Source organism: Epinephelus moara, chromosome 3 (genome assembly GCF_006386435.1).
Source record: "Epinephelus moara isolate mb chromosome 3, YSFRI_EMoa_1.0, whole genome shotgun sequence".
Taxonomy (NCBI): domain Eukaryota; kingdom Metazoa; phylum Chordata; class Actinopteri; order Perciformes; family Serranidae; genus Epinephelus; species Epinephelus moara.
Window position 1 is genome coordinate 13,625,489 of NC_065508.1, and position 26,472 is coordinate 13,651,960.

The following is a 26,472-nucleotide window of genomic DNA, read 5'->3' on the forward strand; positions in this document are numbered from 1 at the left end:
CATACTGTAGCCATGCTTTTGTAAGTGTGGAGTCGAGGAGTAAGACCAGCAGAGCTGACAAGAGAAACTCTTTTACTATTTTTATTTTTCAAGTTTCTTCCTTATTTATCATTCCTGAGGACGGTGACAGAAATGAATCATAGAGCTGAGTAGCGCAGTGGCTGCGATGGCTTTTTGAAGCTCTTACTTGTCATATAAATATACTGCATTGTATTTTTTTAACCTCTTTGACATGCAAGGAGTGTTACACGGTCTTTTCCACGAGTGCTGTTACAATTCGGTTTGCACTGACGCAGAAACCTCCATCAGACGTCAGAAATCTGTTGTAAATAAATTGCAGTGGTCTGCTGCAAGAGTGGATATTATGAATTAAACATGGATTTCACATGAAAAATGTGTGGTCATCGGCAGCTGCATAGCTATACATTTAAATCACTTTTGTTCAAACGTTCACACCCTTTATGGCTTTCATTTTCAGTCGCAGGGATTTTTATTTTTATCAATCTTAGCTATTTTTTTCATTAAAATTGTAATAATTATACTCATTGTTTTTTGTTTCATGAAATTACACAATAAATACTTTGATTTTTTAATAGGAGAAGTCTAGATAGATAGATGACACTTTTGGTGGTGAGGACTGATTAGATTATATATAAATAATGTAGATTAAAGAAACTATGAATGGTGGAAAAGGATATTTCAAGTGATCATTTTCACCTGAACCTTAGTAATACTAATGTTTTCCCTTGGGTTTATATATCTGAAGTGAATGAGGATAAATAGATTGTTCTTTGAAATAACATATTGGGACTTGTTAATAATTAACCCACTAGGATGTATTACCAACCAAAATGAGAACGTGACTGGAGCCCAAAGTGATGTCTGTGTGGGAAGTGTTTACTTTGTTAAACAGTGAACACTCAAAGTACCCGTTATATAATGAATATGGACCAAAGACAAACAAGCCTCTCTTTGCATTTGTGAAACTGTAACCGGCTGGTTATTGCCATTTTTACTCAATAAATGACTAAAACTGAAATTGGTTATTGAAGTATTTTTGATACAGGCCTAATAAATGATTCATATCTGCACTAATATCCATATGAAAGCTATAGAAAGCTAGTGGTTTTATTTATGTTTGTTGTCTTCCTCTATGCACCTCATTTCGTCGCCATTGTGTCTGGCTGGTTTATGCTATTGTGTCTAGCTCTTTGTGTTTTTTTTTCCCTAAAATGAGTGTGTGTGTGTGTGTGTGTGTGTGTGAGTGAGATTGTCGGGAGGGGGTTTTGGGTGTCATTTCTATCGAATCTTCATACAGCACATTTGGATCAAACACGCTGTTGAGACATGGCTTCGTTGCCATGTGTGCATTTGCATTTGTGTACACTGTATGTGTGTGTGTGTGTGTGTGTGTGTGTGTGTGTGTGTCAGTCTGGCGCTCCTACAATACACTAATCTTCACATTATAACAAGATGCTTTGTTTGAATTACCTGGTGTTTGTGCGCTGGGGAGTGTGTGTGCCCCCAACATCCCAGAGAGTTGATAAATGAGTGCTCCCACAAACCCTTGCTTGCTTTAGTCTCCTACACCTTTATCTGCACATTTTCTCTGGCAGCATGCGCATACACACCAACACACACACCAACACACACACAAAGGAAAATACACACACACACACACTGCTCCCTTCCTTCTTGTAGCCCACATCATTGCCTGGCAGGGGTGATTTTATATTCATGCTGGCCTACTTCGCCTTTCTCCCTTGGCTCCTCACACACACACACACACACACACACACACACACACACGCACACGCACACACACATCTGCTTTACTGTGAAGTATAGCTAACTGTGTAGCTATTCATCATGCTGCATACTGCAGTGGCCGAAGGTTGATTATAGCAAACTTTGTGTGTGTGTGTGTTTGTGTGTGTGTGTGTGTGTGTGTAACTTTGGTATTCCAGAACTACTCCAAATGTTATTTTATACCTTAGACATTTAGCATCCTCCTGCCATGTTTATACATCCCCTGCAGCATGAAAAGCAGCATCAGTTGTAACAAGTCATTTAGCATCACATTACGCTGGTTAGCAGATCTGCACTCCCCATCAAACCGAAACATTTTCTACTTTACTTTCTTATTGCTTCCATCTGTATTCTTCGCCGAGTGAACAATGTATCAGGACTGCATGTTCCCTCCATGAAATAGACTTGAACTAGTGAATGCAGATGAGAGCTACGATCCCTAAAGGAATTCATCTAATAAACCCACTTCAGTAATGACAGAGAGCTGTAGATGAAGGGGAGGGTTAAACAAGGATTTTTAAGCTTTCAGATGGGGATTTTTCATAAGACAGCACAGCTTGATAAGAGACGGGCCTCTGTAATGTCTCGAACACTCCAAAGAAAACTAGTTAAATAGACCAGACAGTGGCACAATATTCTGCTTTATTGTGTCCCTGTTTTTTGTGGATGTGATACTGCCTGGCTAGCACTGCAGCGGCATCGGTGTTAGCACACATAATAAAGTTAGGTCTGTGTGCTCTGGTCCATGTCAGCAAGGGAAATAAGAACAGTATCCTAATCTACTGTGGGGTACTGAGACTTTATTCAACAATAACACTCTGTAAGACCTCTGACTGTCATTCAGTAGTGTCGACCACTAAAATTAAAGCACCTTGTGCCACATTTGTACATCTGGTAATCCAAAGTGACTGACATGTAGGGCTGGGAACAATTCACATGTGAACCATTACCAGTACCTGGAATTCGGTACCGGTAAACAACAGTAGGGCTTCACAGTATGAGGAAAGTATGTGATATGCAATATGTAATAACATTGTTGAATATTGTGAATAAATTAATAGATATTAGATTGTATTCAGTTCTGCCTTTCTGCTGCAGTATACTGCTAAAATACAACAAATTGCTTGTTGAATTTAGAAAATGAAAGGTAATTATTGCCAACTTTCTTTTACTGACCTAATCAAACACTGACCTGAACACAAAAGACAAGCATTAAAGAAAATAAAGTGTCAATTTCTGCTGATACTCTCCTTCAACTATATTGTGCAACCCTACCTAACGGTATCTTTTTTTAGTACTTTACTTCCTCTGTAATAACAAAAATGTAAGTTCAACTCTCAAGTTCTGAACAAAGGAATACCTCGCACATCTGTTTCCAAACAGGTGCGTTGGAGAGGGTCAAGTAGAATGCAAGTCCTGCACGCTGTCTAAGCTGCAAAAATAATTATTTTAATGCTGAGATGTTTCGGTGACTAGACCGTCATCAGGCAAATGTCAGGTCACTAAAACTTTACAGCATTAAAGTCATTATTTTTGCAAGTTAGTCAGTTTTTTCTATGAACTCTGCAAGTTTAACATTATTTATTTAGAACATTTTGATATTTATCTAGACACCACACAAAACAAAACCCCTCTTGTCCTCCCTGTCCCCTCCTAGACCCGTCCCTACAACGTCAAGGCTGTCACAGTCTGCGTTACAAATACTGCAGCAAGCGTCAGGTTTTGAAAACTGTAACCATCGCTATTGCCCTTACTCACTGTGACTTGAACAAGTTGCAGGAGTGTTGTATCGCTTGCTTTCTTTCTCTCTATACTCTGATTTACTCTCTCCGATGCGCTTTCAGGTACGGCAATTTGGCACCGATTGGTTTCATAAATCGTTACATGGTAGTATTGACGTAATCCATGCGGTACAGTGAAAACTACAGAATTTGATACCCAACCCTACTGATGGGAGAGACCTTACTAGAGACATGAAAACAAGTTTGCAAGTCGCTACCCATTTATCTGTCATAAGGTAGGAAAAATATTAGAGAACAACTCTAAATCCACCTAAACTTAGAGAGCATGCAGTGCTGTGGCATCCAGTAAAGCATGTAACTGCATCATACACGGGAAGAAAGCTGCACTGTTCAAGTATCAACATGTCTACATGCTCGTAGCTTTGTGAGGCTGCTTAGGCACAATGGTGCTTTGAACTAAAGCTAACATCAGCATGTCAGCATGCTCACAATGCTAGTGCTAATCAGGTATATTCTTTACCACGTTCACCATCTCAGTTTAGCGTACTAACTCTCAGTAAACATGCTAACATTTGCTAATTAGCACCAAGCACAAACTACAGCTGGGTTTGCAGGTATTTGAGTTATATTGTAGTATTGTACAAATAGAACTTTTGTCCTGCGACACAAAGCAGATAATCAAGTGATACATTGATTTCACTCGTCCCTAGAAGTTATCTGTACTTGTACACCAGGATTGATGCCCCGTAGCACCATGCCAGGTTCAGCCTCACTTCTCCTGCCAGCACTTTCACACTCCGAAACGCTGGTAGATGGAGGTGGAGGAAGAGGGTTTGCAGCCAACGACTGGCAGTGGTGACTCACTGTATTACCCCTCCCGCCTCCTCTACCACATCATCCACACCACTCCCCTCCCTTCCTCGACCCTCACCTTGCTCTCGCTACATTCAGCCTCTGCTTCCAGGAAAACTATTAGCTTGGAATACCGAATGCGAATGCAGAGAAGCGCACTCTTATAATCAAGCTAATGTATGGATCCGAAAGGGTCTTGCTCAGAGTCTGTGTTTGTTATGTTACCAAAGGGGTCACGTATGGAAATGTTAGTTCATCCTCAGTTAAACAATGACCTGAATGAGTGCGACTAATTTGCCATCACTGTTATAGATCATGCACACTTATTATTTATGTATTTTTTTTAACTTTATACCAATGGCTTTTTTTTTTTTTGCTTGTCTGATGGACTGGATTTGCACAGGGATTTTTTTTTTGCCTCCAAATTTAATATTTATAATGTATGATCTGTCTGTATTTGTTTTTCAGAATTGACTCCCTCCTCCCACCCCACCCCTGGGGTTATTTCTCCTCCTGATATTATTTTAGACTTTGCAATAGTGCTTGACAGCTCTTTTTTTTTAAATCTTAATCTTGCAATCCTTTTGAAATCAAATGTTTATTTTCTTTTCTCTGTTTGGCCTTCTCGAGGACGACAGTGTGAGCTCTCCAGGCTGAGAGTGCACGCCGGCGATGGACTGTGATATTTGAGAATGGATTTTGTGTTGATATGACCTTTCGATAGGAAATTGTTTTTGTGAGTGAATTTGACATTTGACATCGCCTTTTTAAGGAAGTATGTTGATAACATTCTGCGCTTACTGCTTGTATGTTAAGTGCTTGTTGTTGCAGAATATAAGGCCATTGTAATAATTTGTTTATTTGGAAATGTAATAGTGTTTAAATGGCATAGATTGGAGCTGGAGTTGGTTTATGTTATTGGCCCCAAACGAAAGGAAGCCGCATTGGACCATTTAACTTTGATGACTTCACTAGTTCTGTTAGGGAATGGAAATCAAACATCAGTAATCTACATTTCAGTCACTCATCCACCTTATGAATTATAGATATTTGTTGCAGATGTGAAGCATGTCCAACTTGACTTAATCTCATCATCCAGTTGCAGCTAAGTTGTTCTTAGCTTACTCATATCTATTAGTTACCCATTAGTATCCATGAAAATATCCTCCAGGATGATGGCACTGTTTGTAAATTATTCCATCGTAATGGAAGCCACGAGATAAAGTATTAATGCATTAGATCCCCCAAGGGCATGCAAATAAGGCAAACTTCCCCATGTAAAAACAGAAGGAGCTGATGTGAAAAATATGGTTTATGTAAAAAAAATTCGCATTGGTCAAAATATGCAACGGATCCGAATCTTAGTTGATCACCACAAATGCAAACTTCAAATGGTTCCCTTTCAAGGTTTTTACTCCCAAAGCACAAGCTTCTGACAAGTGCTACGCTGTTACTGCTGTGTCTGCTGTACTTCAAACAACACGGGCTTCAAACAGCATGTCTTCGCCACTGTCCACTGTGGAGGACAAGTCTGAAGTAGAGCTGATGCACTGACAGGCCGGTAGCACAGAAACACCTCGACAGAGAAGTTGGTGCTGATTCTTTGCACCGCATTATCCAATAAAAACAGTTTTGATCTAAATGTTTAAAATAATAACATGTGGAGAGACAAGCTTTGCTTCACAGTTCGTTTCTGTGTGTTTCTTCTGCTCAGAGTGGGGTTGTCTAACTTGACTCATGATTATCGTGTGTGTACAGTATGTGTGTGGTCTCTTTGCACAATAACTTACAGTACATCATGCTCCACTGACCTCCCCAGCCCTACTTTGTAAGTGTGTGCATGTGCATGTGTCATTCCCTACTCTGTCTTATGATGATGGATTACCGAGACTCATTGGAGCTGCTTGCTGCCTCTCTTATCCTCCATCAGCTGTGGCTCAGTGGAACAGTACTCTCCATTGTTTCAGCGGATGGTGAACACGCATGCACAATTGTGTGAGCGTGTGTGTGTGAGTACTTACACACACACACATGCTCACATCCTATCTGCTGCGGCGCATACACTCAACTAAACCAAACAAACAGATTGGTGATCCTGAATTGCCACCAGCCTGGCCTGAGTCGGGTCTGCGGGGCTTATCTGCTGACCTTTGAACTTAGCATCAGCTAGTCTACACCTGCCTCATCTCACAGGCAGACGCGCACTCACACAAACACGTGCACACATGGCAGTTTTTATTCATGAAAGGTTAATGAAACACTGTTGTCAAACATGAAACATATTTGTTTTGTCATTCAGTAGACCAAAACATTTTTTAACTTCATTTAAATTTGAGTGTCAGTCACATGAAACACAGTTAAACAGTTCTTGACAGAGGGCTTGTCTGTCTTTTTAGTACAGGTACCGGTACAGGTGGTTTGGTACCACTACCCAATGAAACCAATTTTGGGACTTTACTTTCTCTGTGAGAGTAAAAATGTAATGTTTGAACAAGCTGCAGGGGTGATGAAGTAGACTAAAAAAGGATTCTGCTCCTCCGCTCTCTTTTCTAATCACACATAGAGCTAATCATCCGTCTCTGTCTGCTTGTGTGTGTTTGTGTGTGTGCGTTCTGCTCGTCTAGCAGTGATACTAGGCTATAACTAAAATAATATATAAAATAAAATAAACCAAATGCCATCACTGCGGTGCCGATCTGCCGTGATAGTTTTGGCTTGCTTGGAAGCTGACAAAGCAGCTGTGGGACTCCGTGGACGGCTTCCTGGCTTCAGGGCACTTCCACTTCCTGTCTGAAGTTGAACCCAGTGGCTCTACAGATTGCTGGCCTTGGAGATCTGTGGCTGGCTTCCAGGCTTTAGGGTCGTCCTGGCACTGCCGCCTTTTGTCTAAACCCAGCGTTCTCATCCAAATGCACTTTCAGGTACTGAAATTTAGCACTGATTGATTAAATGTAAATCGGTACTTGGTAGTACAGATAATTTGGTCAGTACCCTTAAAAGTAAAGAGTCCAGAACCTTACCCTAGTAATTCCACATCCTAGCATTTAGACAGTCAAGTAAGACGTAACTGGAGTCCATCTTTGTAGAAAAACGTCTTCACTTACAGTTTTGTTATCATATATTCCATTGTGTGTCCATTGAGTTTGTGTAGTATGTATCTTTTGACTTTGCACGTAACATTTTTAGGTGGTTCTCCAAGTAAAAAACAGCACAGGATCTTAAGGGACGTCAATTTTCATTATTTTTGCAATCTCCTCTTTTATATCTTGCCAAAATCCCTGCAGTACCGGACAATCCCAGAAGATATGGGAGTGATTTCAAGTCAGCCCACACTTCCTCCAGCATACAGCTTATACTGAACCTTTTTAAAACTTTGAAACTATCAGTGGAGTCCTAAAAACCCTAATTTCTATCTTCCACAGATGACTGTAAGTACCTCTGTGGCTACTCATACAAATACACTCCTAACTCCTGTGTCTCAATAATCAGCAGACCAAATTTGGATTTTAACACACGCTTGAAACACATTTAATCCCTTGTAGGTGCACAGTGAGAATGAGGAGCTCATAGTGACTTGTAACTCTCAGTTACACTCTCATGTCTCTATTTTCATCTGTGATAATCCCAGTGAGGTGTAAGCAACATGCAGGATGCCCTGCAGGACTTCACTTCCTGTCAGCGTCTTTGAAATGAGCACATTTGAGTTGAGTCAGGAGACAAGGCGCGAAGGCCTTGTTAAAGTACCGAATCTCAGCCTTGAGTCCTTCCTTCTTCAGTTCCCGTGACATAACACACAAGGATGCCTTGTTACTGCCTGTCTTGAGGAAAAAATGAAAAGAGAAGAAAATTGAGTTGCCTCTTGTCCTCGACAGAATGTGCTTTTTTTCCCAAGTAGAAGAGGGGGGAAAAAAACCTAAAAGACAACACCTTAGCACCTCCTCCCACATCTTATGTCTCCTTTCTGCTCTCTCTGTGTCTGGTAGAATTCAATAGCATGTCTCATTTGTTTCATGTTGTCCGTTCAATGGTGCCCTCTCAATCACCATCTCTGCTTGATGCTATTTTCTCCCTGCCTCGCAGTTTTTGTCTTTGCTCTTTCTTCTTTTTCTCTTTCTCTGCCCTGACACGTCTCTCTTTCTCTCTTTCATGCTCTCCTCTCCTCTAGACCTCTTTGTCTCCTGGTGAGAGAAGTTGCCTTTGCTCCTTTTCTATTAAACCATAAGTCTTGAGGTCTTAACACATACTTAACAGTTTCTGGTTGTTAAGGCCCAAGCATTTCCAGCACATTTGTTGGGTTGAATTATCAGCTTCAAGTGTTGAATAAACAAAGATCACATCAGTCGTGACCTGCTGGGTTTTTTCTTTGTTGACATCCTATGTAGCAAGTGATGATTCTGGAGTGTTTTCTTTTATAAAATTGTTAGAACTGTGAAAATATTTGCATAGACAAATTTTGACATTCTACAGATTCTAGTGTTTCCAGTGATATCTCATCAACCATAGGGGCTACCATGCTTTGTATGTTTATTCTATTTGGTCCTTTTGTCTTCTTTTCTTAGAAAAGACCAACTAACTCTTGATGACACTGAATAAACTGCAAAAAAAAAAAAAAACTAAATTAAAAAGGTTATAGCTTGAATTGGTATTGTGTCGTCTAAAAAAGGATGTAAATTTATTCATGAGAAAGTGCGGTGGATTATTATTTTAGCTGGGAGGCATGATTCTAAGCAATTCTCAAACACTGGTAGTCTCAAACACATACTTTCTGTAACTAAATTTAAATGCTAAACCTTTTTTTTTTTTTGCATGGAATATACATGGTATTAAAAACAAATCTCCAACACTTTTATGGCTAAAAAAAACAATAGAAGTAACTGGCTTTTAATGTCAGAAATTCCAATTCCAGATCACCAGCAAAATCTAATCAATTGTTTATTGTCTCACAGCCTGTCTGTCCTTCAAATTTAAAATCTGTTAGGATAATGTTTTAGACATTATGTCGACAAGCAGTCAGACTACGTACAAGGCAAAACCATAACTTTCTATAGGCATAATTCCAAACGTTGAATAAACTAGCTACAGTATTCATATTTTTTGTGTATAATTTTTTATTTGTAGTGTATTCATATATTTACTCTTCACCCCTCTAAACTGCAATATTTTCTGTCAAACTGTCCAATATGATGGTTATTAAAATCACCGTAAACTAGAGAGCATCTTGAGATGGGATCACAGAAGCTGCAACACATATCCGCAACTTAAAATGAATGGGGGTGGGCAAATTGCCCCTTCCCTTCTTCCTACTCCCCTGCCTCTGGTGCCCTTGCTCAGACCACACCCACCTTTTTTTTTTTTTTTTTTTTTTTTTTTTAGATATTTTTTGGGGCATTTTGCCTTTAATCGATAGGACAGCCAAGTGTGAAAGGGGGAGAGAGAGGGAGTGACATGCAGCAAAGGGCCACAGGCTGGAGTCGAACCTGGGCTGCTGCGGCAACAGCCTTGTACATGGGGCGCCTGCTCTATCCACTAATCCACCAACGCCCCACCACACCCACCTTTAAACTTGACCTTCATTGTGATCCCAACTACACACCTGTAACGTTTCATGATTGTATCCTGCATGGTTGTGATGCTATAGTGTCGACAATATCTGTCCGTAGATGTATAAACACCTGGCAAAGTACTCAGCACTGCTTTCTGGTAGCTCCCGCTGCAATAGGCGTCTCCAGGACCACATATTGCCGTGATCACACACACACACACACACACACACACACACACTCACACACACACACACACACAGTGAAAACAACATCAGCCCTGCTGTCATCGCTGTTAAATATGGGTTATTATGCAGATGTTCAAATGCTGGTGATCATCTACTTTGGTGATTGTGACAGCTATATAAATGTATCTACCCATATCTAACAGTGTGCATAATAAAGTGTGTGTTTGTGTGTGTGTGAGAGAGAGAGAGAGAGAGAGTTTCCCATGTGGTATTTTGCAAGACAAAAAGGAAAAATGCTTTTCTTTTTGTTTGTTGCCCAATAGCATGTGACAAGGCTTATTGCTAGATCCGTTACTAAGCCTCTTTGGCCAATCAGGTGGCAGACATTTTAAACTGCCGTTGGATGAAGTCAGAGTTGTGATCACTTGGCTGCGATCCTCAGTCCGTGTAGTGTGTATGTGCGTGCGTGTGTTTTTGACCTGGATTTTTTTTTTTTTCTTCCCCTGAGAATATCAGCCATGAACAGTGTGGCTCTGTTTTGCTGCGGCGACTACAAACGGCGCCGTTCTCACAGCTTTGGATTTCATGTCAAAGCCATATTTTGCTGTCACAGACTTTAAGCCCTTGAAAATATTGATGGTATTAATACAGCAATTAGCGCAGTTGCAGTTTCAGCTGTTTGTCAATGAATTTTGCAGGCCGAGTGAAGGATTTCTACTGTAGCTTCTCGCCGTAGTGTATCTGTCAGCAGAGCGAGCAGGAGCTGTCCGTTGTGCTGAACAGAGTCTGCTGTATTTGTCTGTCTGCTCTGTCTATCTGTCATTTCTCCCTGCTTTCCCAAGCAAACATTCACACCATTACTGTTGCTGCACATTTCCTATCTGCCCTGTTTGTGACGTCTGGCCTCAGTTTTTATGCAGCCTCCCTTTCTTCTCTTGATCTCTTCCTCTTCGCTGTTCTCCTCCACTTCTCTGCTCTTTTTAAAGCTCCTTCGCCTCCCACTCCAGTAAACACACTTTTGAAAAATTAGATTTTTTTTTTTACTGGCTGCTCATATGCTAATGAAATGGTGCCTCATTATTGTTGGATTATTTTGGGAAGATTCTCTGTATCCCTCCACTTCTCTCACTCTTCCTCTATCTCTACTTCTGTCTCTTTTGTGTGTGCTCATGCTGTCATTCATGTGACTCGCTGCCGCCGCTGCTGCTGCTGTGAGCATGCATGAGTGTGTCGGTGACAAACTGAGCGAGAGTGTATGTGCGAATGACGAAGACCTACAAGACTTTTTGCAATGAATTGTTTAAAAGGCTGTTGCCCTTTGAACGCTGAGTATGTGTGTGTTGTGGCTGAGTTTGTCAAGTGTGCGCGAGTGCTGGTGCACGTTCGTCTGCATGTGTGTGTACAGTATGTTTTAAGCTTGCACTTGACAAGCTTTGAGTCAGATGTTGGAGGCGGGAAAAGGCACACTGAACTGGTCTGCAGAGAACTGGAGACTTTCATAAAGACAGATCACAGCAGGTATTACTGTCTTATCTCGCCTTCTCTCACTCCTCTTTTATCCAGCTCTCCCTCTTTGGTTTCTGGCAGTGTTAATAGAAACTGACAAGCCAATACATGGGAACGCTCAATAGCTTTTGCTTCCCTTTGATGTATGTACAGACTCACATTCATGGTTATTTTTGTGGAAACTGTGCCCAGGGTACAGCTCTTGGCACCGAGAACACAATTCTCTGTGTTTTGAATCTAATGGAACTGCAAAGCGTACAGTTATTTGCAAAATTGGAGGTTGCAGTTGCTTGATTGGAATTTGTCACCTTCCCCGCTCAGCGCCCTTGACAGGATCACACGAGCTGATTGGAAACAAGCCTTCTTTGCCAAAGGACCACAATGTTTATGCATACATGACTTTACCCATATGCCAAATTAAGCCATGAAATGGTGCAGGCTGAAATAGCCAATTTTTCATTCAGTGCATCATCGCTCATAAATAAACTTATTTTTAGCACATCATCGACATCAGCAATCTGCCATTTTGCCCTACAATCTGCAATTCAAGTCTTATTTATTCTGTAAACTTTCCTCAAGAGCCTTTTCAAAATTAATGATGAAATCGATTGCCAGCTATGATGATTTCTGATGATTTTGCAAATTCACCGTATTTTTCCTTTGAAGTTTTATTTCATGTATTAATGCAAAACCCAAATATTCATGCATGCTGTAGCGTTGGGTTTTCTTTGTGCCAGTTGCTTGTAGTTATTTTCAATTCAGAATGTGGTCCACACTTATGAAGGAAGCAAACAAACAAAATCGTTTGTGGGAATAAAAAGAAAAAAAAGAATCAAATCCTGATCCAAGAGTACAGCGGATAAGCACTCTAAACCGAACCTTTAGCCCAGCTTATTTTCTCTGTATTGGCTCTGTGATTGGATGGCTTATGTGTGAGAGAGAAGTGAGAGGGATGAGGACAGTGTTGAAGTCAAAGCAGGAAGTGTGGCTGCTGCACAGAGCTGCTGTATTGTATGTGGCTGACGAATCAGCTGGTAATGAGCCGCCATCTGCACACTCCTGCTGCAAGAAGGCAGTGTGTGTGTGTGTGTACAAAAATGCAACAACATGCATGTTGTGACGCTTGTGGTGGTTTCTGTCAGCTATTTGAACCTGGCGGTTTTTGTTATCTGATGGTGGTTAACAAAAGTCTTGTATACACACCAGTGTTGTGCAGAGGGACAATCGAAGAGGTGCATCAGTCTCTGACATGTGGCTTTAAGGGCACCCATGAAATCAAAACAGTTGGGCTGGTCGTCACCTATTCGCCAGTATTTGGCCCAACAATAACAAAAGGATTGTCTTGTAGACTTTTGATGGTATTTTAAAGTTTGTCATTTCCTGAAAAACAATAAAAATGTTGATGACTCATCCTGCACACGGGGGCCAATTCTAATTCTGTGTCCAATGGAACAGATAATAATATAGACACACACCTACCATTGGAATGCATCAGCACTAGCAGGGGGATAAGCCTGTATCTCTCTTTCACCAGCAGCACTGCTGGCTTCAAATCTCAACTCGAACATGTTTGGCTTCGATCCAAAAATGACTTCATCATGGTCGTCTTCTTCTTCTATTTCTTCCCTGTCTGATTCGTCTGTAAAATCCACAGGGTTGGTGGTGGGTAGGGTGTAGGTGTAATGTACATTCAGTGCTATTGGCTCCTGGTAACGCTAGTCAATATCCACGACAAGTCCCTTTCTAGCTTCCTGTTTTTACAGAAAATGGGTTAATATGCTTAAGCAAGTAGCATTGTGCTAGCAGTTTCATGGGAACTTTAAAGGTGCTGTAATATTTTTCAAAGTTAGAGATTTTTTCTTCTTTTTTTCCCCAAATAAAACATATTTCCAACATACGTAATCACTTAATTAGAATACAAGGCCAAGTGTCCAAGAGCGATAGCCATGCTAACGGCTCACATACTGATGTTTAGCAGGTGTTTACCATGTTCACCATCTTAATTTAGCTTGTTAGCATGCTAAAATATGCTAATTAGTGCTAAACAAAGTACCACTGAGTGTTGATGGGAATGCTGTTTTGAATGTTAGTGTTGCAGGTATTTCATCATAAACTTAAATGTTTGACAAAGTAAAACTGACATGATGGTGGCACTAGATAAAAAGTCAGGGGATCACCAAAGTTATTACAATTCATCCTCAGGAGATGATGAATGGCTGTTACAAATCACAAGGAAATCTATTTAGCACCTTTCACAACATTAAACTCTGAATAAAAAATGTCAACCTGTCAGTGGTGCTGGATGAAAAGCCAGGGGATCAGCAATTTCAGTAGGATTCATCCTCTGGGGACGATGAATGGCTGTTCCAGATCTCAAGGCAATCTATTTAGCACCTTTCACAACATTAAACTCTGAATAAAAAATGTCAACCTGTCAGTGGTGCTAGATGAAAAGCCAGGGGATCAGCAATGTCTGAAGGATTCAGCCTCTGGGGACAATGAACGGCTATGCCAAATTTCATGGCAGTTAATAAAGTAGTTGTTTAGACATTCTGGACCAAAGTGGTGGACAGAAATTAACGCTGCCTGAGCAATCAGTGCTAATAAATGCTAATGCTAATAAACGGTTTGTTATATTATGCATGATCTAGACATGCTGTACAAATGCAGCATACCACTCATTGCAGTTATGGTTGACTTCCTGCAAATCTTAACAGCACAGTTGTTTGTTTAGTGTCAGATTTTGCACAGTCAAATCACTTTCATGTCACTGAGGAGACTTTACCGCCGACTGTTTAGTGCGTCTGACTCAAGACATGTTCCTGTGTCACTTTATGTTAATGTTTTAACTCAAAACAGCGAGCTAGTTCACAGAACTGACTGTAATATTGTTTGACAGCATAATGAGATTACACATTCATAAACATTCGAGCAGAGCATTTAGAATTTCCTCTAATGGAATCATTGCACATCCATAATGTAACTTGGCATCCAGTATGAATCCTCCCATAGTGCATTATGCTACTTTCTGTCCTTTTGCAATTTTTATGCTGGTGGAAAGCGTGTGTGGTCTACATCAAACATTCCTTATGAAGTTTTGATATTTAGACATTTTATTATCAGCCCTCACCACACACACACACACACACACACACACAAACCTGCCTTACTTGTGCTGGACTTAGCCGCCCTTATATCCCCAGTGTGGCTTTACGTAATCATTGGTGTATTTTTGCAGTGTCTGATGTGTGTGTTGAAACCTTGTTTTTCTCTTCGTACTTCCTAAAACTGCTCTGCTGTGAGTTCTGCAGCGCACTTGCCTTCTCTCTCTTCCTCCCTCCCTGTAAAGTCTAAGGTAAAAGCCCCTCACTTCGTGCATAACAGCTCTCAGATATTCCATACGCTCACGGCTTATAGCGTTTATTTTGCTGACTCGGCGTGCATGTGTGCATGTTGACTATGATGGTGACGTTGCTGCTCTGCAAAGGGTTTCATAAATGGGGGCTGTGTGTGTCGTCCCATCTGCCATCTGTGCAGACACTGGTATACAGGCCCATGGGAAATGCAGTCCAGGGGGCTCCCCCCTCCTCCTCACTCTGTGTCTGGAGGCTGCAGTCAGTCAACATGTCAATGTTGATCACAATCACAGAGACAGAGACAGACACATACGCTGCCCTTTTCCACTGCAGCTCCCCATCATCCCCAGCATTTTATTTCCTCTTCTCTGCTGCTTTATCACGGTAACATCCATAGCAGTTTTCCACAGTAACTAACCTAGGGCTGCGACTAATCCTTTTTTGTTATTATCCATTTATCTAATGATTATTTTGGGAGGATTATTTAATTAATCATTTGGTTTCTACAATGTAAAAACACAAAAAAACAATAAAAACAACTATCATGAACATAGATAGATTACTGAATGGGTCTACCAGGCACAGGCGCAGGGGCCCAAAGTGTCAGGGCCCCCTCGGCTTGTACTTGGAAAATGCTGCTCAAATTAACACGTACCATCCAGGAAGAGACTAAAAATGACCACAGAAAGACAAAATAATACCGGAAAAGGGAAGCAAAGGAATACAAAGAGATAAAGAACGACCAAAAAGACACAAAATGACAACAGAGAGACAAGTCCAAAATTTCATATTTAAATTGTGTGAAGTCGCTCAAATGAACACATACCACCAGGAAGAGACTAAAAATCACCACAAATAGACAAAATAATACTGCGAAAGGGATGCAAAGGAATAAAAGGACACAAAATGACAACAGAGAGACACAAAACAGCCTAAAGGGGACACAAAATTACCACAGAGATAAAACCACAAAAAGATGAGTTCGACTACAAAGAGCAAACAACAACAACAAAAGAAGCAATACCACCACAAAGTCTATGTTTCATGTTCCTATGTGGGAGAGGTGGTGGGGCCTTTTGCATGTCTGTACCCGGGGGTCCATTGTCTCATAATCCACCCATGATCGTGAAGTCCCGGAGCCTAATAAGATGTCTTCAGATTGCATGTTTTGTCCAACGAAAACCCAAATATATTCAGTTAACAATGATAGAAAACAAAGAAAAGCTCAAATCGGCACATAAGAAAATTTGTAAAGCCCAAAATTTCATATTTAAAATATATAATGTCGCTCAAATCATCCCATACCTTCCAGAAAGAGACTAAAAATCACCACGAAAAGACAAAATAATACTGTGAAGGGGATGCAAAGGAATTAAAGGACACAAAATGACAACGGAGGGACACAAAAGAACAAAATTACAACAAGATAAAAAAATGAATACGACTACAAAGAGATGCAGACAACAACAAAAGAAGCAATACCACCACAAAGTCTATGTATCTTGCTTAGATGTAGGAGATGTGGTGGAGCCTTTCCTCATATCTGTACTCAGGGGTCCATTTTCTCATAATCCACCCATGATGGTGAAGTCTCAGAGCTCAGTATGCTGTCTTCAGATTGCTTGCTTTGTCCAACCAAAATCCCAAAATATTTAATTAACAATGATATAAAACCAAGAATAGCTCTGCCCAAAATTACATATTCAAAATGCTTGCTTTTGCGACCACCACTCCAAAATCCAAAGACATTCAGATTTGTATCATGAAACGCAATGAAAAGTGGTAAATCCTCATTTTTAAGAAGCTGTACCCATGCAGCAAATGTTTGGCAGTTTTACATGACAAATGACCTAAATCATTATTTGATTATTTTCTGTGTGCTAGACTGATCCCACATAGATCCTCAATCTAAAGCCTTGGAAAACCAAGATTAGGAGAAGTTTATCCTGAATATGAATCTGAGCCAGTGATAGAATTAACCGCTGCTCTTATCAATGCTGTTTACCAAAAATGAGGTCATGCAGAAAGCAGAATGTGGATTATTGAGTGTTTAGTGGCCAGTTTAGCCCCAGTGTAATCCATATCTTTTAGAGATTTGCTATGGTCATCATCGGAGCACTAAACCCTCCACTGCACATTGTAAGGCTCTGGGCAATAAAATCGCTCTGCCACCCTGATAAGAAAGCACAATAGCATTCAGCCGCCGTCTCGCCCTCATTGTCTTTTTCGCTCCATCTCTCTTGCTCGCTCTCTCAAACACACACACTTTCTCATCAGTGTTTTCTCTTCTGTCCAGTCTGCTTCCTCCTGCACTTCACACCGTTCATTCTCTTGTTTGTTTTTCCTCCCTTTTCACCTCCCTCTCTCTCCTTCAATTTTGCTCTCCTGCGCTCTGTCGAGCCCTCTTGGCGAAGCGTTAAGTGTATAATCTGTGATCTCATGTCTAGATGGGCCTCTCGTCTCCTCACTCGCTCAGCACACAAAGGGACTGAATGGCCGCGGCTCACTCGGGGGACACAAATGAGTAATGAGCCACACACACACACACACACACACACACACACACAGAGCAAACAAACACACACACACATGCCCGCACCTCTCCAGCTCACTCTCAGGGGCTTTGAAGTTGCATATTGATGATGCCAGCTCCAAAGGCTCAATTGAATGTGCAGAGGCAGAGGAGGTGGCCATTGACCGTCCACTCGCCTCTCTGACCTGTCATCTCTGACAGCAGTAATGAGCAACAGGTGCCTCTTTTTGCCAGGTTTGGCCTTGAGAGTCATCCAATATTCAACAGACAGTCGTAGTAATCAGCCAGCGTAATGGCTCGTTTGATGTGCCATCACAGCACCACATAATGGGCTGTGGCTGGTCTGTGAGAGATCGTTTTCAATTAAATGATGATAATTTTAATTAATGGAGCACCTTTCTGAATACAAGCGAGAAAGTGGTGTTTAAAGTATAAAACTAATGAGGTTAAACCCAGCAGGATGAATGAAGGACAACAGAAACAAACACACCCACAAACAAACAGGTGGATCATTTTGATGTCTGCAGGCTCATACACTGTAGAAAACCAATGATAAAACACAATGGGAAAATATTTGTTTCAGCATAGGTCTGTCAAAAATTAGTCATATTGAAAATAACCAATGTTTCAGTGTAACATTTTGATGTGTCACAGCAGGAAAACACAGTCGTAAAAAATTAAATGAAGGAAGGCTGGATTCTGTTTAGCTGCTTCAGGCCGCGTCCAAACATACACGGGTAATTTTTTAAACCGATTTTTTCTTTTTTAACTCTATTAAAAACTCCTTCCAAGATGAAGATGTTCAGAAACTCCATCTTCAGTGTTGACACGTAGACAGGGAATACAGATGTGCGGCAACATGGCCGACATAATGCTAGTTCTTACCTTGCTAACAGGATTTCTGACATGTTTACACCAGGGTTTATGCCAGGCTGTTTCTCTACATTTAAATGGCAATGAAACACTTGGAAGTAAATAACTTGAAAATGAGCAAAATGAAGAAGCGGTCTGTTGAACAGAATCACCATTCACAGAGTTAGTCGCAAAAGCAAAGGAGGCAACGGAGGAAAAGGACTCGGTGGCCACACGTCACCGCCACCCTGATATGTCAGTCGTCGTGCAGCCGCATGTCAGCAGTCACCAGCGCATTTTAATTGCATATAAAGACCTCTCTCTGTCTGCTTACATGCGTCTGTGTGTATCTGCTCGTCTCTCTTGCTCGCTGTTTAGACACTGACAAATATGTGGATTCACAGGCTGCATATTTTATCATTCATCATAATCAGATCATTTTCATCATATCTAATACAGCCTTTATAGTGCTCATAATATATTATCATCGTGTTTTCTTGACGGTTTTGCTTGCGGCTTGTGGAAGAAGTAGATTAGAAGCCGAAGCTATCACTGCAGATCTCGAGCTGGCTGCAGAGCTCAGGGCCGCGGCGCTTTCAGTGTGAACAGCCCCACTGCTCAACATTAGCGTTGTTAATTTATATCTGAAAATCTGATCTGCATAATATTAAGTGTATATTTAAAATCGTTGGCAACATAGCTTACAGTTCACACAATATTATGCTATTTAATATGCTATTAATGACTTTACTTATTGATTTCCAATTGGATATCTTGAAGGCTGATATTTACTTATGCCTGATAACTACACCAGATACCAACCAAAAGCTGGCATATGCCGGCTAACGTAAACTCTGGTTTACACATTAATGCACAGTTACTCTTCCAGTGAGGAACAGAATGGGCTATGATCTGCCATTGCAGCCAGGTGGCCTTCAGATGATAGTCCTTTTTTCAGGCTTCTGATTGGCTAACATCTTCTTTTCTTTACGTGATTGGGTCATATCACCACCTGTTGGTTTGGCATGCTCTTGACAGTGTTTACTGTTTTTGTGTTTTCATTTGGACATAGATTTTTTTTTAAGTGTGTTTACATGGACAGGATTTAGAAAAAAACAGAGAAAAAACAAAATCCTGTTTTCAAAAATAGACCTGTACATGTGAACTGGGACTAAGTTTGCGTGTCCTGGTATTGTGCATGCAGGCTCAATATTATGTCAAGGCGTACTGGTACTTCTGAAGGGTTGTTAATGTTTTGAGTAACATTTGTGCTTTTCCTACTCAAAATGTCTGCTATGAAAAAGGCCTGTACGTCTGTATTGAACAGCATTTTTGCACAATTTTTTAATGTTTTCTTTTCTGATTTGTAAAAATATAAAGTCTCCATGGCTATATAATATATTGCTCTTCTTTAACATTCCCAGTGAATTACTGTACTCTACTAGCCAAACATTATAACAGACACTGTCCTCACCAGAAAGTTTACATTTTTTTTTGACAAGCGACCTCTTGTGGTCTTACAAATAATCACCGTCCTTTCAGTTTCCATTCACTCTCGATGCTCTCATAACGTCATTTTTGGCCAAAGACGCTCTAAAAACCCCACTGTACACTACCTGCTTAGCACCAAATGGCAGGCAGACAAAGTCAGCAACTACATGGGGACCACAGTGGAGCATTCAGCAGCTAAAGAGCCAGATTTTTCCCACAGGACTCAGTAGAGACCACATACAGAGCTACAAGAGGATAAATATTTGACTTACATTCTCTAGTTGGCTACAAACTCGACTCCAAATGAATGATGGTGTTTTCTGATGTCTGCCAAGTTTGCCAGGTCAACTTAAAAGGTGATGATATGTTCACAGCTTTTTTCCGCTGCCCCCAAGTGGCCAAAATAAATCAATTATTGCAGGTTTCTAAAATGCTCATTTTTGAAGGAAATGAAAAAATGTCTTATTTTGATGTTTAGGCCATTAGCAACAGCAAACACTTTGACTTGCCCCAGGTGTTATTATAACAATGGCTCCGTTCTATTCCAGTAAGCCATGACGGTGAAACAGTGAGCCAGCATTCACAACAACCGTAGCCTAAAACCGAGGCAGCTAAATGAAATTCAGCCACCGTTAATGAATTAATAACTTTTTAAACACCTGCGCTTTTCCCACCGTGACATGTCAGAACCTCTTCAGTGTAAAAGGCCCGTTGCCGTTGGAGCAACCGAGGACTGTGTCTGAGCAGTGAGGCTGGTGAGAAAGGGTCAGATGGACAGAGGGAGTGTTTGTTTAACCAACCTCTTATGAGAGCTGGTTTTGGCTGGTCGAGGTGCCTGCTCATATAAGCTCTTTGTGGTGTGAAGACGGTCCTGGCACTGACCCCCCCACACTCTCCTCAAACCTCCCACCTCCTCGACACGGCCAGAGTGATGCTCCTCAAACCTCCCACCTCCTCGACACGGCCAGAGTGATGCCAAGCCGAGTGCCAGCTTCCTTCAGGGTCTGAGAGAGCAGCACTGCAAAGCTTGTTGGGCCAGAATTAGAAATCACAGTGCAGGAAGGTAACACACGTGCAGGTACAGAACTGATGACTGAACTGAATACGTTTAACTTTAATAATAATTGCAATCGAGTGAATAAAGTGAGAAAGAGTGGTGTCTGGCAGACAGACATACTTTCATAATACTCCACAATACGAGTAGATTAGTCATCAGTGATAAATCCAGTGGAAGATATTCTTACATTTCAGACTGTTACTGAAAGTGTTTCAAGGTCAATCATGACACACTCGGTACTGAAGCAAGAAATAAAGTTTTCTCTCTCTCTTCATAACACAAGGAGAATAATATATTTCAATATTACGCAGTCTTGAATGTGTTTTGTTTATTATTATTATTATTATTGTGAGCACTGTGTGTAAATTCTATATACAGCAGGCATGTAACATGCAGACACATTCATATGCACTGGCACAGACACATTCAAGCCTCGAGTCTGTACCTGTCAAATGTTCCTAAATCCTAGTGGAACATCGACCGTGGGAAAGAGGTTGTCACTTCCTTAGCAACTGCTTGACGACTGGTGCTTTGACTCACCCGCTCATTTCCTTGTTTTTTTTTTTTTTTTGGTGAATGGAACATACAGACATGAGCAGCACTTTGGGAGCAATCATTGTCATAGTGCTGCCAAAGCAAACGTCTTCGACTAGTTGCCAAGAAGACAGTGAGGTCAGTGCTGACATCGCCTCAGAGGAGAGAGGGGGTGGCACTGCCAAGCCCCTCTATCCTAAGGCGAGTGGCATAATGCGGGTGTCTGTTTATGGGTACACGTCAGGGTAGCAAAGGCCTCTTGTGCGTGCTCATTGATGTGATTACTTGTCCCTTAGTGTGAACCTTTCCCAGTAGGCTTCTGACACAAAGACGAGGGGCGGGAGCTGACATTGTGGACAAACAGGGTCGGGTGAAGGAAGAGATCAAAGGTTACGAGTGTTTATGCAAAACAAGCATGTTCACTCATAAAACTATTTAGCAGTCTTTTGTCTGTGTGCATAGTGGCGACGATGATGGCGCTTGAGTGCGCTCAAGTGTGCTCAAGCTGCTCGTGATCAACCTTGTTGCCATCTCGTCAGCATGTTTATTTATACATCAATTAAAAGCCCCACTCGAGCGAATAATCGGTGCGTAAATGCTCAAGCATCTATCATTTTTATTGAAGCCACATGAAGTGGGAGAACATATATTTAATGTGAGCGTTTTTATATTGAAGAATATTTGCTCCCACACCCTCTCTGTGTCCAACTGTCCTTTAAGTGACCTGATGTTCTTGGTCCAGGAGGCTCTTGGCAGTGTCACCCAGGCTTCAGTTGCCTTTCCAGATGTTGCTTCTGGTGGAGGAGAGATAATAATTATCTGGACACTTCTTTCTTTTCCTCCCCCTGTCGCTTGTCGCCCTCCTTTTCCTCTGTATTGTTGGTCACGAGACCCAATTTGTTGCCGTCGTTTGCATCACCCCTCTCATCTTACTGTGTTCTGTACACGCGTGGTAAGCGTGAGCATAGAGAGATTATACTTGTGCTGTACATGTGTAGGTATGCCCAGGGGATGTGTGTTTCCGTGTTGAAGTTGTTGCGTATCTGCGAGCAAGTTTCTACAAAGGCTATCCTAGCTGTCTCCCCTTAAGCCTCGGTTGCGTGGTGTATCGAGCACCTTCAGACTGGCAGGTTATATAGATGTTGTAGGATGCAGTAGTCCCCAGTGTGCTCTATAATTGGGAACCTCAGAGGAGAGGGGAAAATTCGATGTGGGATGAATTAATTCTTCCCCCTTTTATTCCATGCCTTGTTCAGAGGTCCTCTCTAATCTGTGCTAGTGCGTTGGCAGAGTGCACTGGATCAATTCACTTCACTGAGAGAGAGAAAGAGGGAAGCGAAAGGGACAGAATGAGAGTGAGAAACGTGAGCCAGTTGGTCTGTCCGAAGAGACGGGAGGGATCAGGAGCAGGTAGAAGAATATGGAGATTTTACACTTGAGTGGAAGAAGTCTAAAACCTGATTAATCACAAGGTGACATTAATGAAACTATACGTGAGAAAAGGGCCGCAGCTTACAAGGCCTAACCCTCAAAGATCTCACTGGGACTGAGACCAAGTCTGTCGATTGGCCAACATGTAATGAATGCTGGTGTCGCTAATGATTGCTGCAGCTAATGTTTCATTTTATGTCAGTATTATATATGTGGCCCAATGGAAGAAGCTTCCTTTGCCCCGTTTTCTTTGTTTTCTTGCAAGGTACTCCAGCATGCATCAGGGTTTGGGTTTTATTTCAGTTCAATCCAGCATCTGCAAGATATGGCTTTGGTGATATGACAATATATACTGTGTGGTAGAATTGTATACAGGGGTGGAGATTTAGCAAGACCATTTCTCCCGTGGGAGCTATTCGGGGCAGACTATGGAGCACATTAGGGCTGTATTCTCGCATGATCTTGGGATCTCGTTTATCGAGCGAATGTCTTACAAACAAATGTGATTTTGGCAGACGTGGAGAAGGAGAATAAAGGTGTAAATACAGAAACCTGAAACACTTCAAATTATTGTTGTTAGGAACAGGGTTGGAAATGAACTTTTTTGTCCCCCTGCCATTGTGAGTTATGGATCTACCAGCCACATAATAGATTAATATTATTATTTTTGGCTGATAAGTGAAGCCACTTGCATATTTTACGAGCATTTGGCTGGTGGCTCGTGCTAATTTCCAACCCTGGTCAGGAACCTTAAAGCTTCCATTTTGAGAAAATTTTAGTTTTACTGTTGTGAGTCTTTAGTTTTCAACTCAAGTGTTGTCCCATGTGAGGTGGCTGTTTTTTATTTCTATTTTGTCATTTGTATGGTAGTTACAAGAAGAAAATTTTCAAATGTGATGAAGTTCAGTATGTTTTTTTTTAAAGGAGCAGTGTGCAATATTTACGGGGATTTAGTGACATCTAGTGGTGAGGATTGCAGATTGCAGCTAGCTCAAATTTCTCCTGGTTGTAATTCCTTCAGTGTTCATCATTCAAGAGGTTTTAACCGGGAGCTGAATTATTCGCAGAGGTCTCTTCCTCTCCAAAACAGACCCGGTGATTACAATGGGTAAAAACACTGAATGAAGCAGTTTTGCATTTTTCCTGTACTGTCCTGCTCATCGGAAACGGGCTGCAAACCTCAGCACCTGCTAATGTGAACTCACCTTTCTTCTCTGATAACTTAATGTGGGTTCTCTTCTAAACCAGACATTCGGGAGGTTTTTAGGAGACAAATTTTCCTCTCCAAAACAAACAGACCTGCTCATTTAAAGCAGTAAAAACACTGAATAAAGCAGTTTTGCGTTAAAAAGATCAGTGTTCTTTTGAAGCTGCTCATCGTAGAGGGGCAGCTAACTACGGTGACCGATGTGAAAAAGGCAAATGGCTCTGTTTTGAGCCAGTCTTTGTTTTTGCTGTTCTGGGCTCTTGTAGAAACATGGCATTGCAACATGGCAGACTCTATGGACGAGGACCTGCTCCCTTTGTAGAGATAATAAACAGCTCATTCTAATGTAATGAAAATGCAGTGATTCTTATTTTCAGGTGATTATACACTAAAGAGAACATGTTATATTCAATTTATGCCAGTATATCCCCCTAAATCCTTCTCGCTGAACCTTTAAACCATTTTTTAATTGATTTAACAGAACAATTACTGTATTGTAATACGCAGTATTGCAGTATATACAATGAGATGCAAGACCATAGACAGGCTTCCATCCTAATGCAGCACACATTTTTACAACAATTTTAAATAATCTGCAAAAAATAGGAACAAATGTATATTTCTTTTTTTTTGCCCTAATCTTACCTACATGGGGCGAAAACACTACTTACTGAGCTAAAGGCCATCCCACGAATGTACATTTCCATCCACTAATGTTCTGTGAGTTGAGCACATCGAGATAAACAGCTGATGGTGCTAATTCTCGAATTGGAGAATCGTTGCAGAAGAAGAGATGGCTCAGTTGTTGATGTTGGAGCTAGCAGTGTGTTTCACTTTTATGCAACAAATTAGGGGAAGAAAATCATTAAGTTACAATTAACTTAGAGTGCACAGAGACAAATAATATTAAATTAATTCCTGGTTAGAATATTTTTTTGTTTGAAGGTTTTTTGACCAGGTACAAATTGACCCTGACCCTGTAATTCACTGAACACAGCACTACTCATTCTCTTCAGACAGCAGGGGACTACTCTCTCTTTTACATCTCATTGTGAAACTCACTGACTGTACTTGACTTATCTATTACTTTCATTCTCTCCACTTGTGCAAAGACCATAGTCACAGTCCGGTTCAGCGTCTTCATTCCTGCTCGCAATCTCTCGTCTGGTTGCCTCTCAAAACCTATTGCAAGTTTCTGTTCCATCTGATTTAATAACCTCAATGGTGTTCTCTTAGCTTGTTGGTTACCATGGCTACTATTTCCTGGATAGTGTAGTATGCTGAGGATGAACTGCGTGGGTATGCTTGCGTTCATGTGGTACACAAGTGTGCAATTGTGTGTGTGTGTGTGTGTGTATGTGAGGCACAGTGATATGAAGGCTGTACTTTCACATGTAATTACAGTGCACCACCAGCCATTAAAAGACAGGACATTCACACTCGATTTTTAAAAGTATGATGTCCTCTGACTAATGCTATCTGAGAGGACAGAGACTGAAATGTGTGTTCATCAGTGTCTGTGTGTGCATGTGTGTGTACTTGCGTGGTTATGTGTGTATCCGCGGCAGCAGAGGGGGCCATTTTTATGCCTGCTGTATTTTGAGAGTGATTGTAGTTCACAGTGGAGAGTGCTGTGCTCCTCCTCACATTAGAGGGAGAGAGCAGAAGAGGAGATGTTGTGAGTGTGTGTGTACGTGTGAGTGTGCACAGATGAAGGACATTTATTTGTTGCAGTATGTGCGGCCCCCGGCAGAAGAAATGCTTTGCTAACCACAATCAGCATCCATCAGACGCCAGGCTTACCTCTCCTACAGACAAAAGGTTAAATGCTTCACTAAATCATTCTCTCTTTTTGTTCCCTCTCTCCTCCCACTTGCTTCATCACCCTCCCCCTTCTTCTTCCTTCCCTCCATCCTAACACTTCCACCATTCACCTTCCTTCACATTGGTTCCCTGCCATTTCCTCCATCCCAAACCATGTCTCTCCTCCCCTTCCTGTCCTCTTCCCCCTTCCTTCCTCTCCCTCACCTTCGCTACAGCTGGTGGGCGGCGAGTTTGACCTGGAGATGAACTTTATCATCCAGGAGGCGGAGAGCATCGGCTGCATGGTGGAGTTGTTGTCCCACTGCGAGGTGACGTGCCAGGCTGAGATCTGGAGCATGTTTACCGCCATCCTCCGCAAGAGCGTGCGCAACCTGCAGACCAGCACCGAGGTCGGCCTCATCCAGCAGGTGCTGCTCAAGATGAGCACTGTGGACGACATGATCGCAGGTGAAGCAACTGTACATTTAAATGCATAAAGACACAAGAGTTGGCTGGTTTCATGGTTCTTAAACAAGAGAATTTGTTGCTTTTCTTTGTGTTACATGATAAT

General features: G+C 41.4%; 1 protein-coding gene across 12 annotated transcripts in view; it reads left to right on the forward strand.

Moving 5' to 3' along the window:
- Positions 1–26,472, forward strand: part of nbeaa (neurobeachin a) — a 117,388-nt gene that overhangs the window by 9,183 nt on the left and 81,733 nt on the right. For all 12 annotated transcript variants that reach the window (XM_050040328.1, XM_050040330.1, XM_050040335.1 and 9 more), the window contains exon 2: positions 26,138–26,369. In XM_050040328.1, the coding sequence (XP_049896285.1) occupies positions 26,138–26,369 (232 nt within the window). The remainder of the gene's footprint in view (positions 1–26,137; positions 26,370–26,472) is intronic.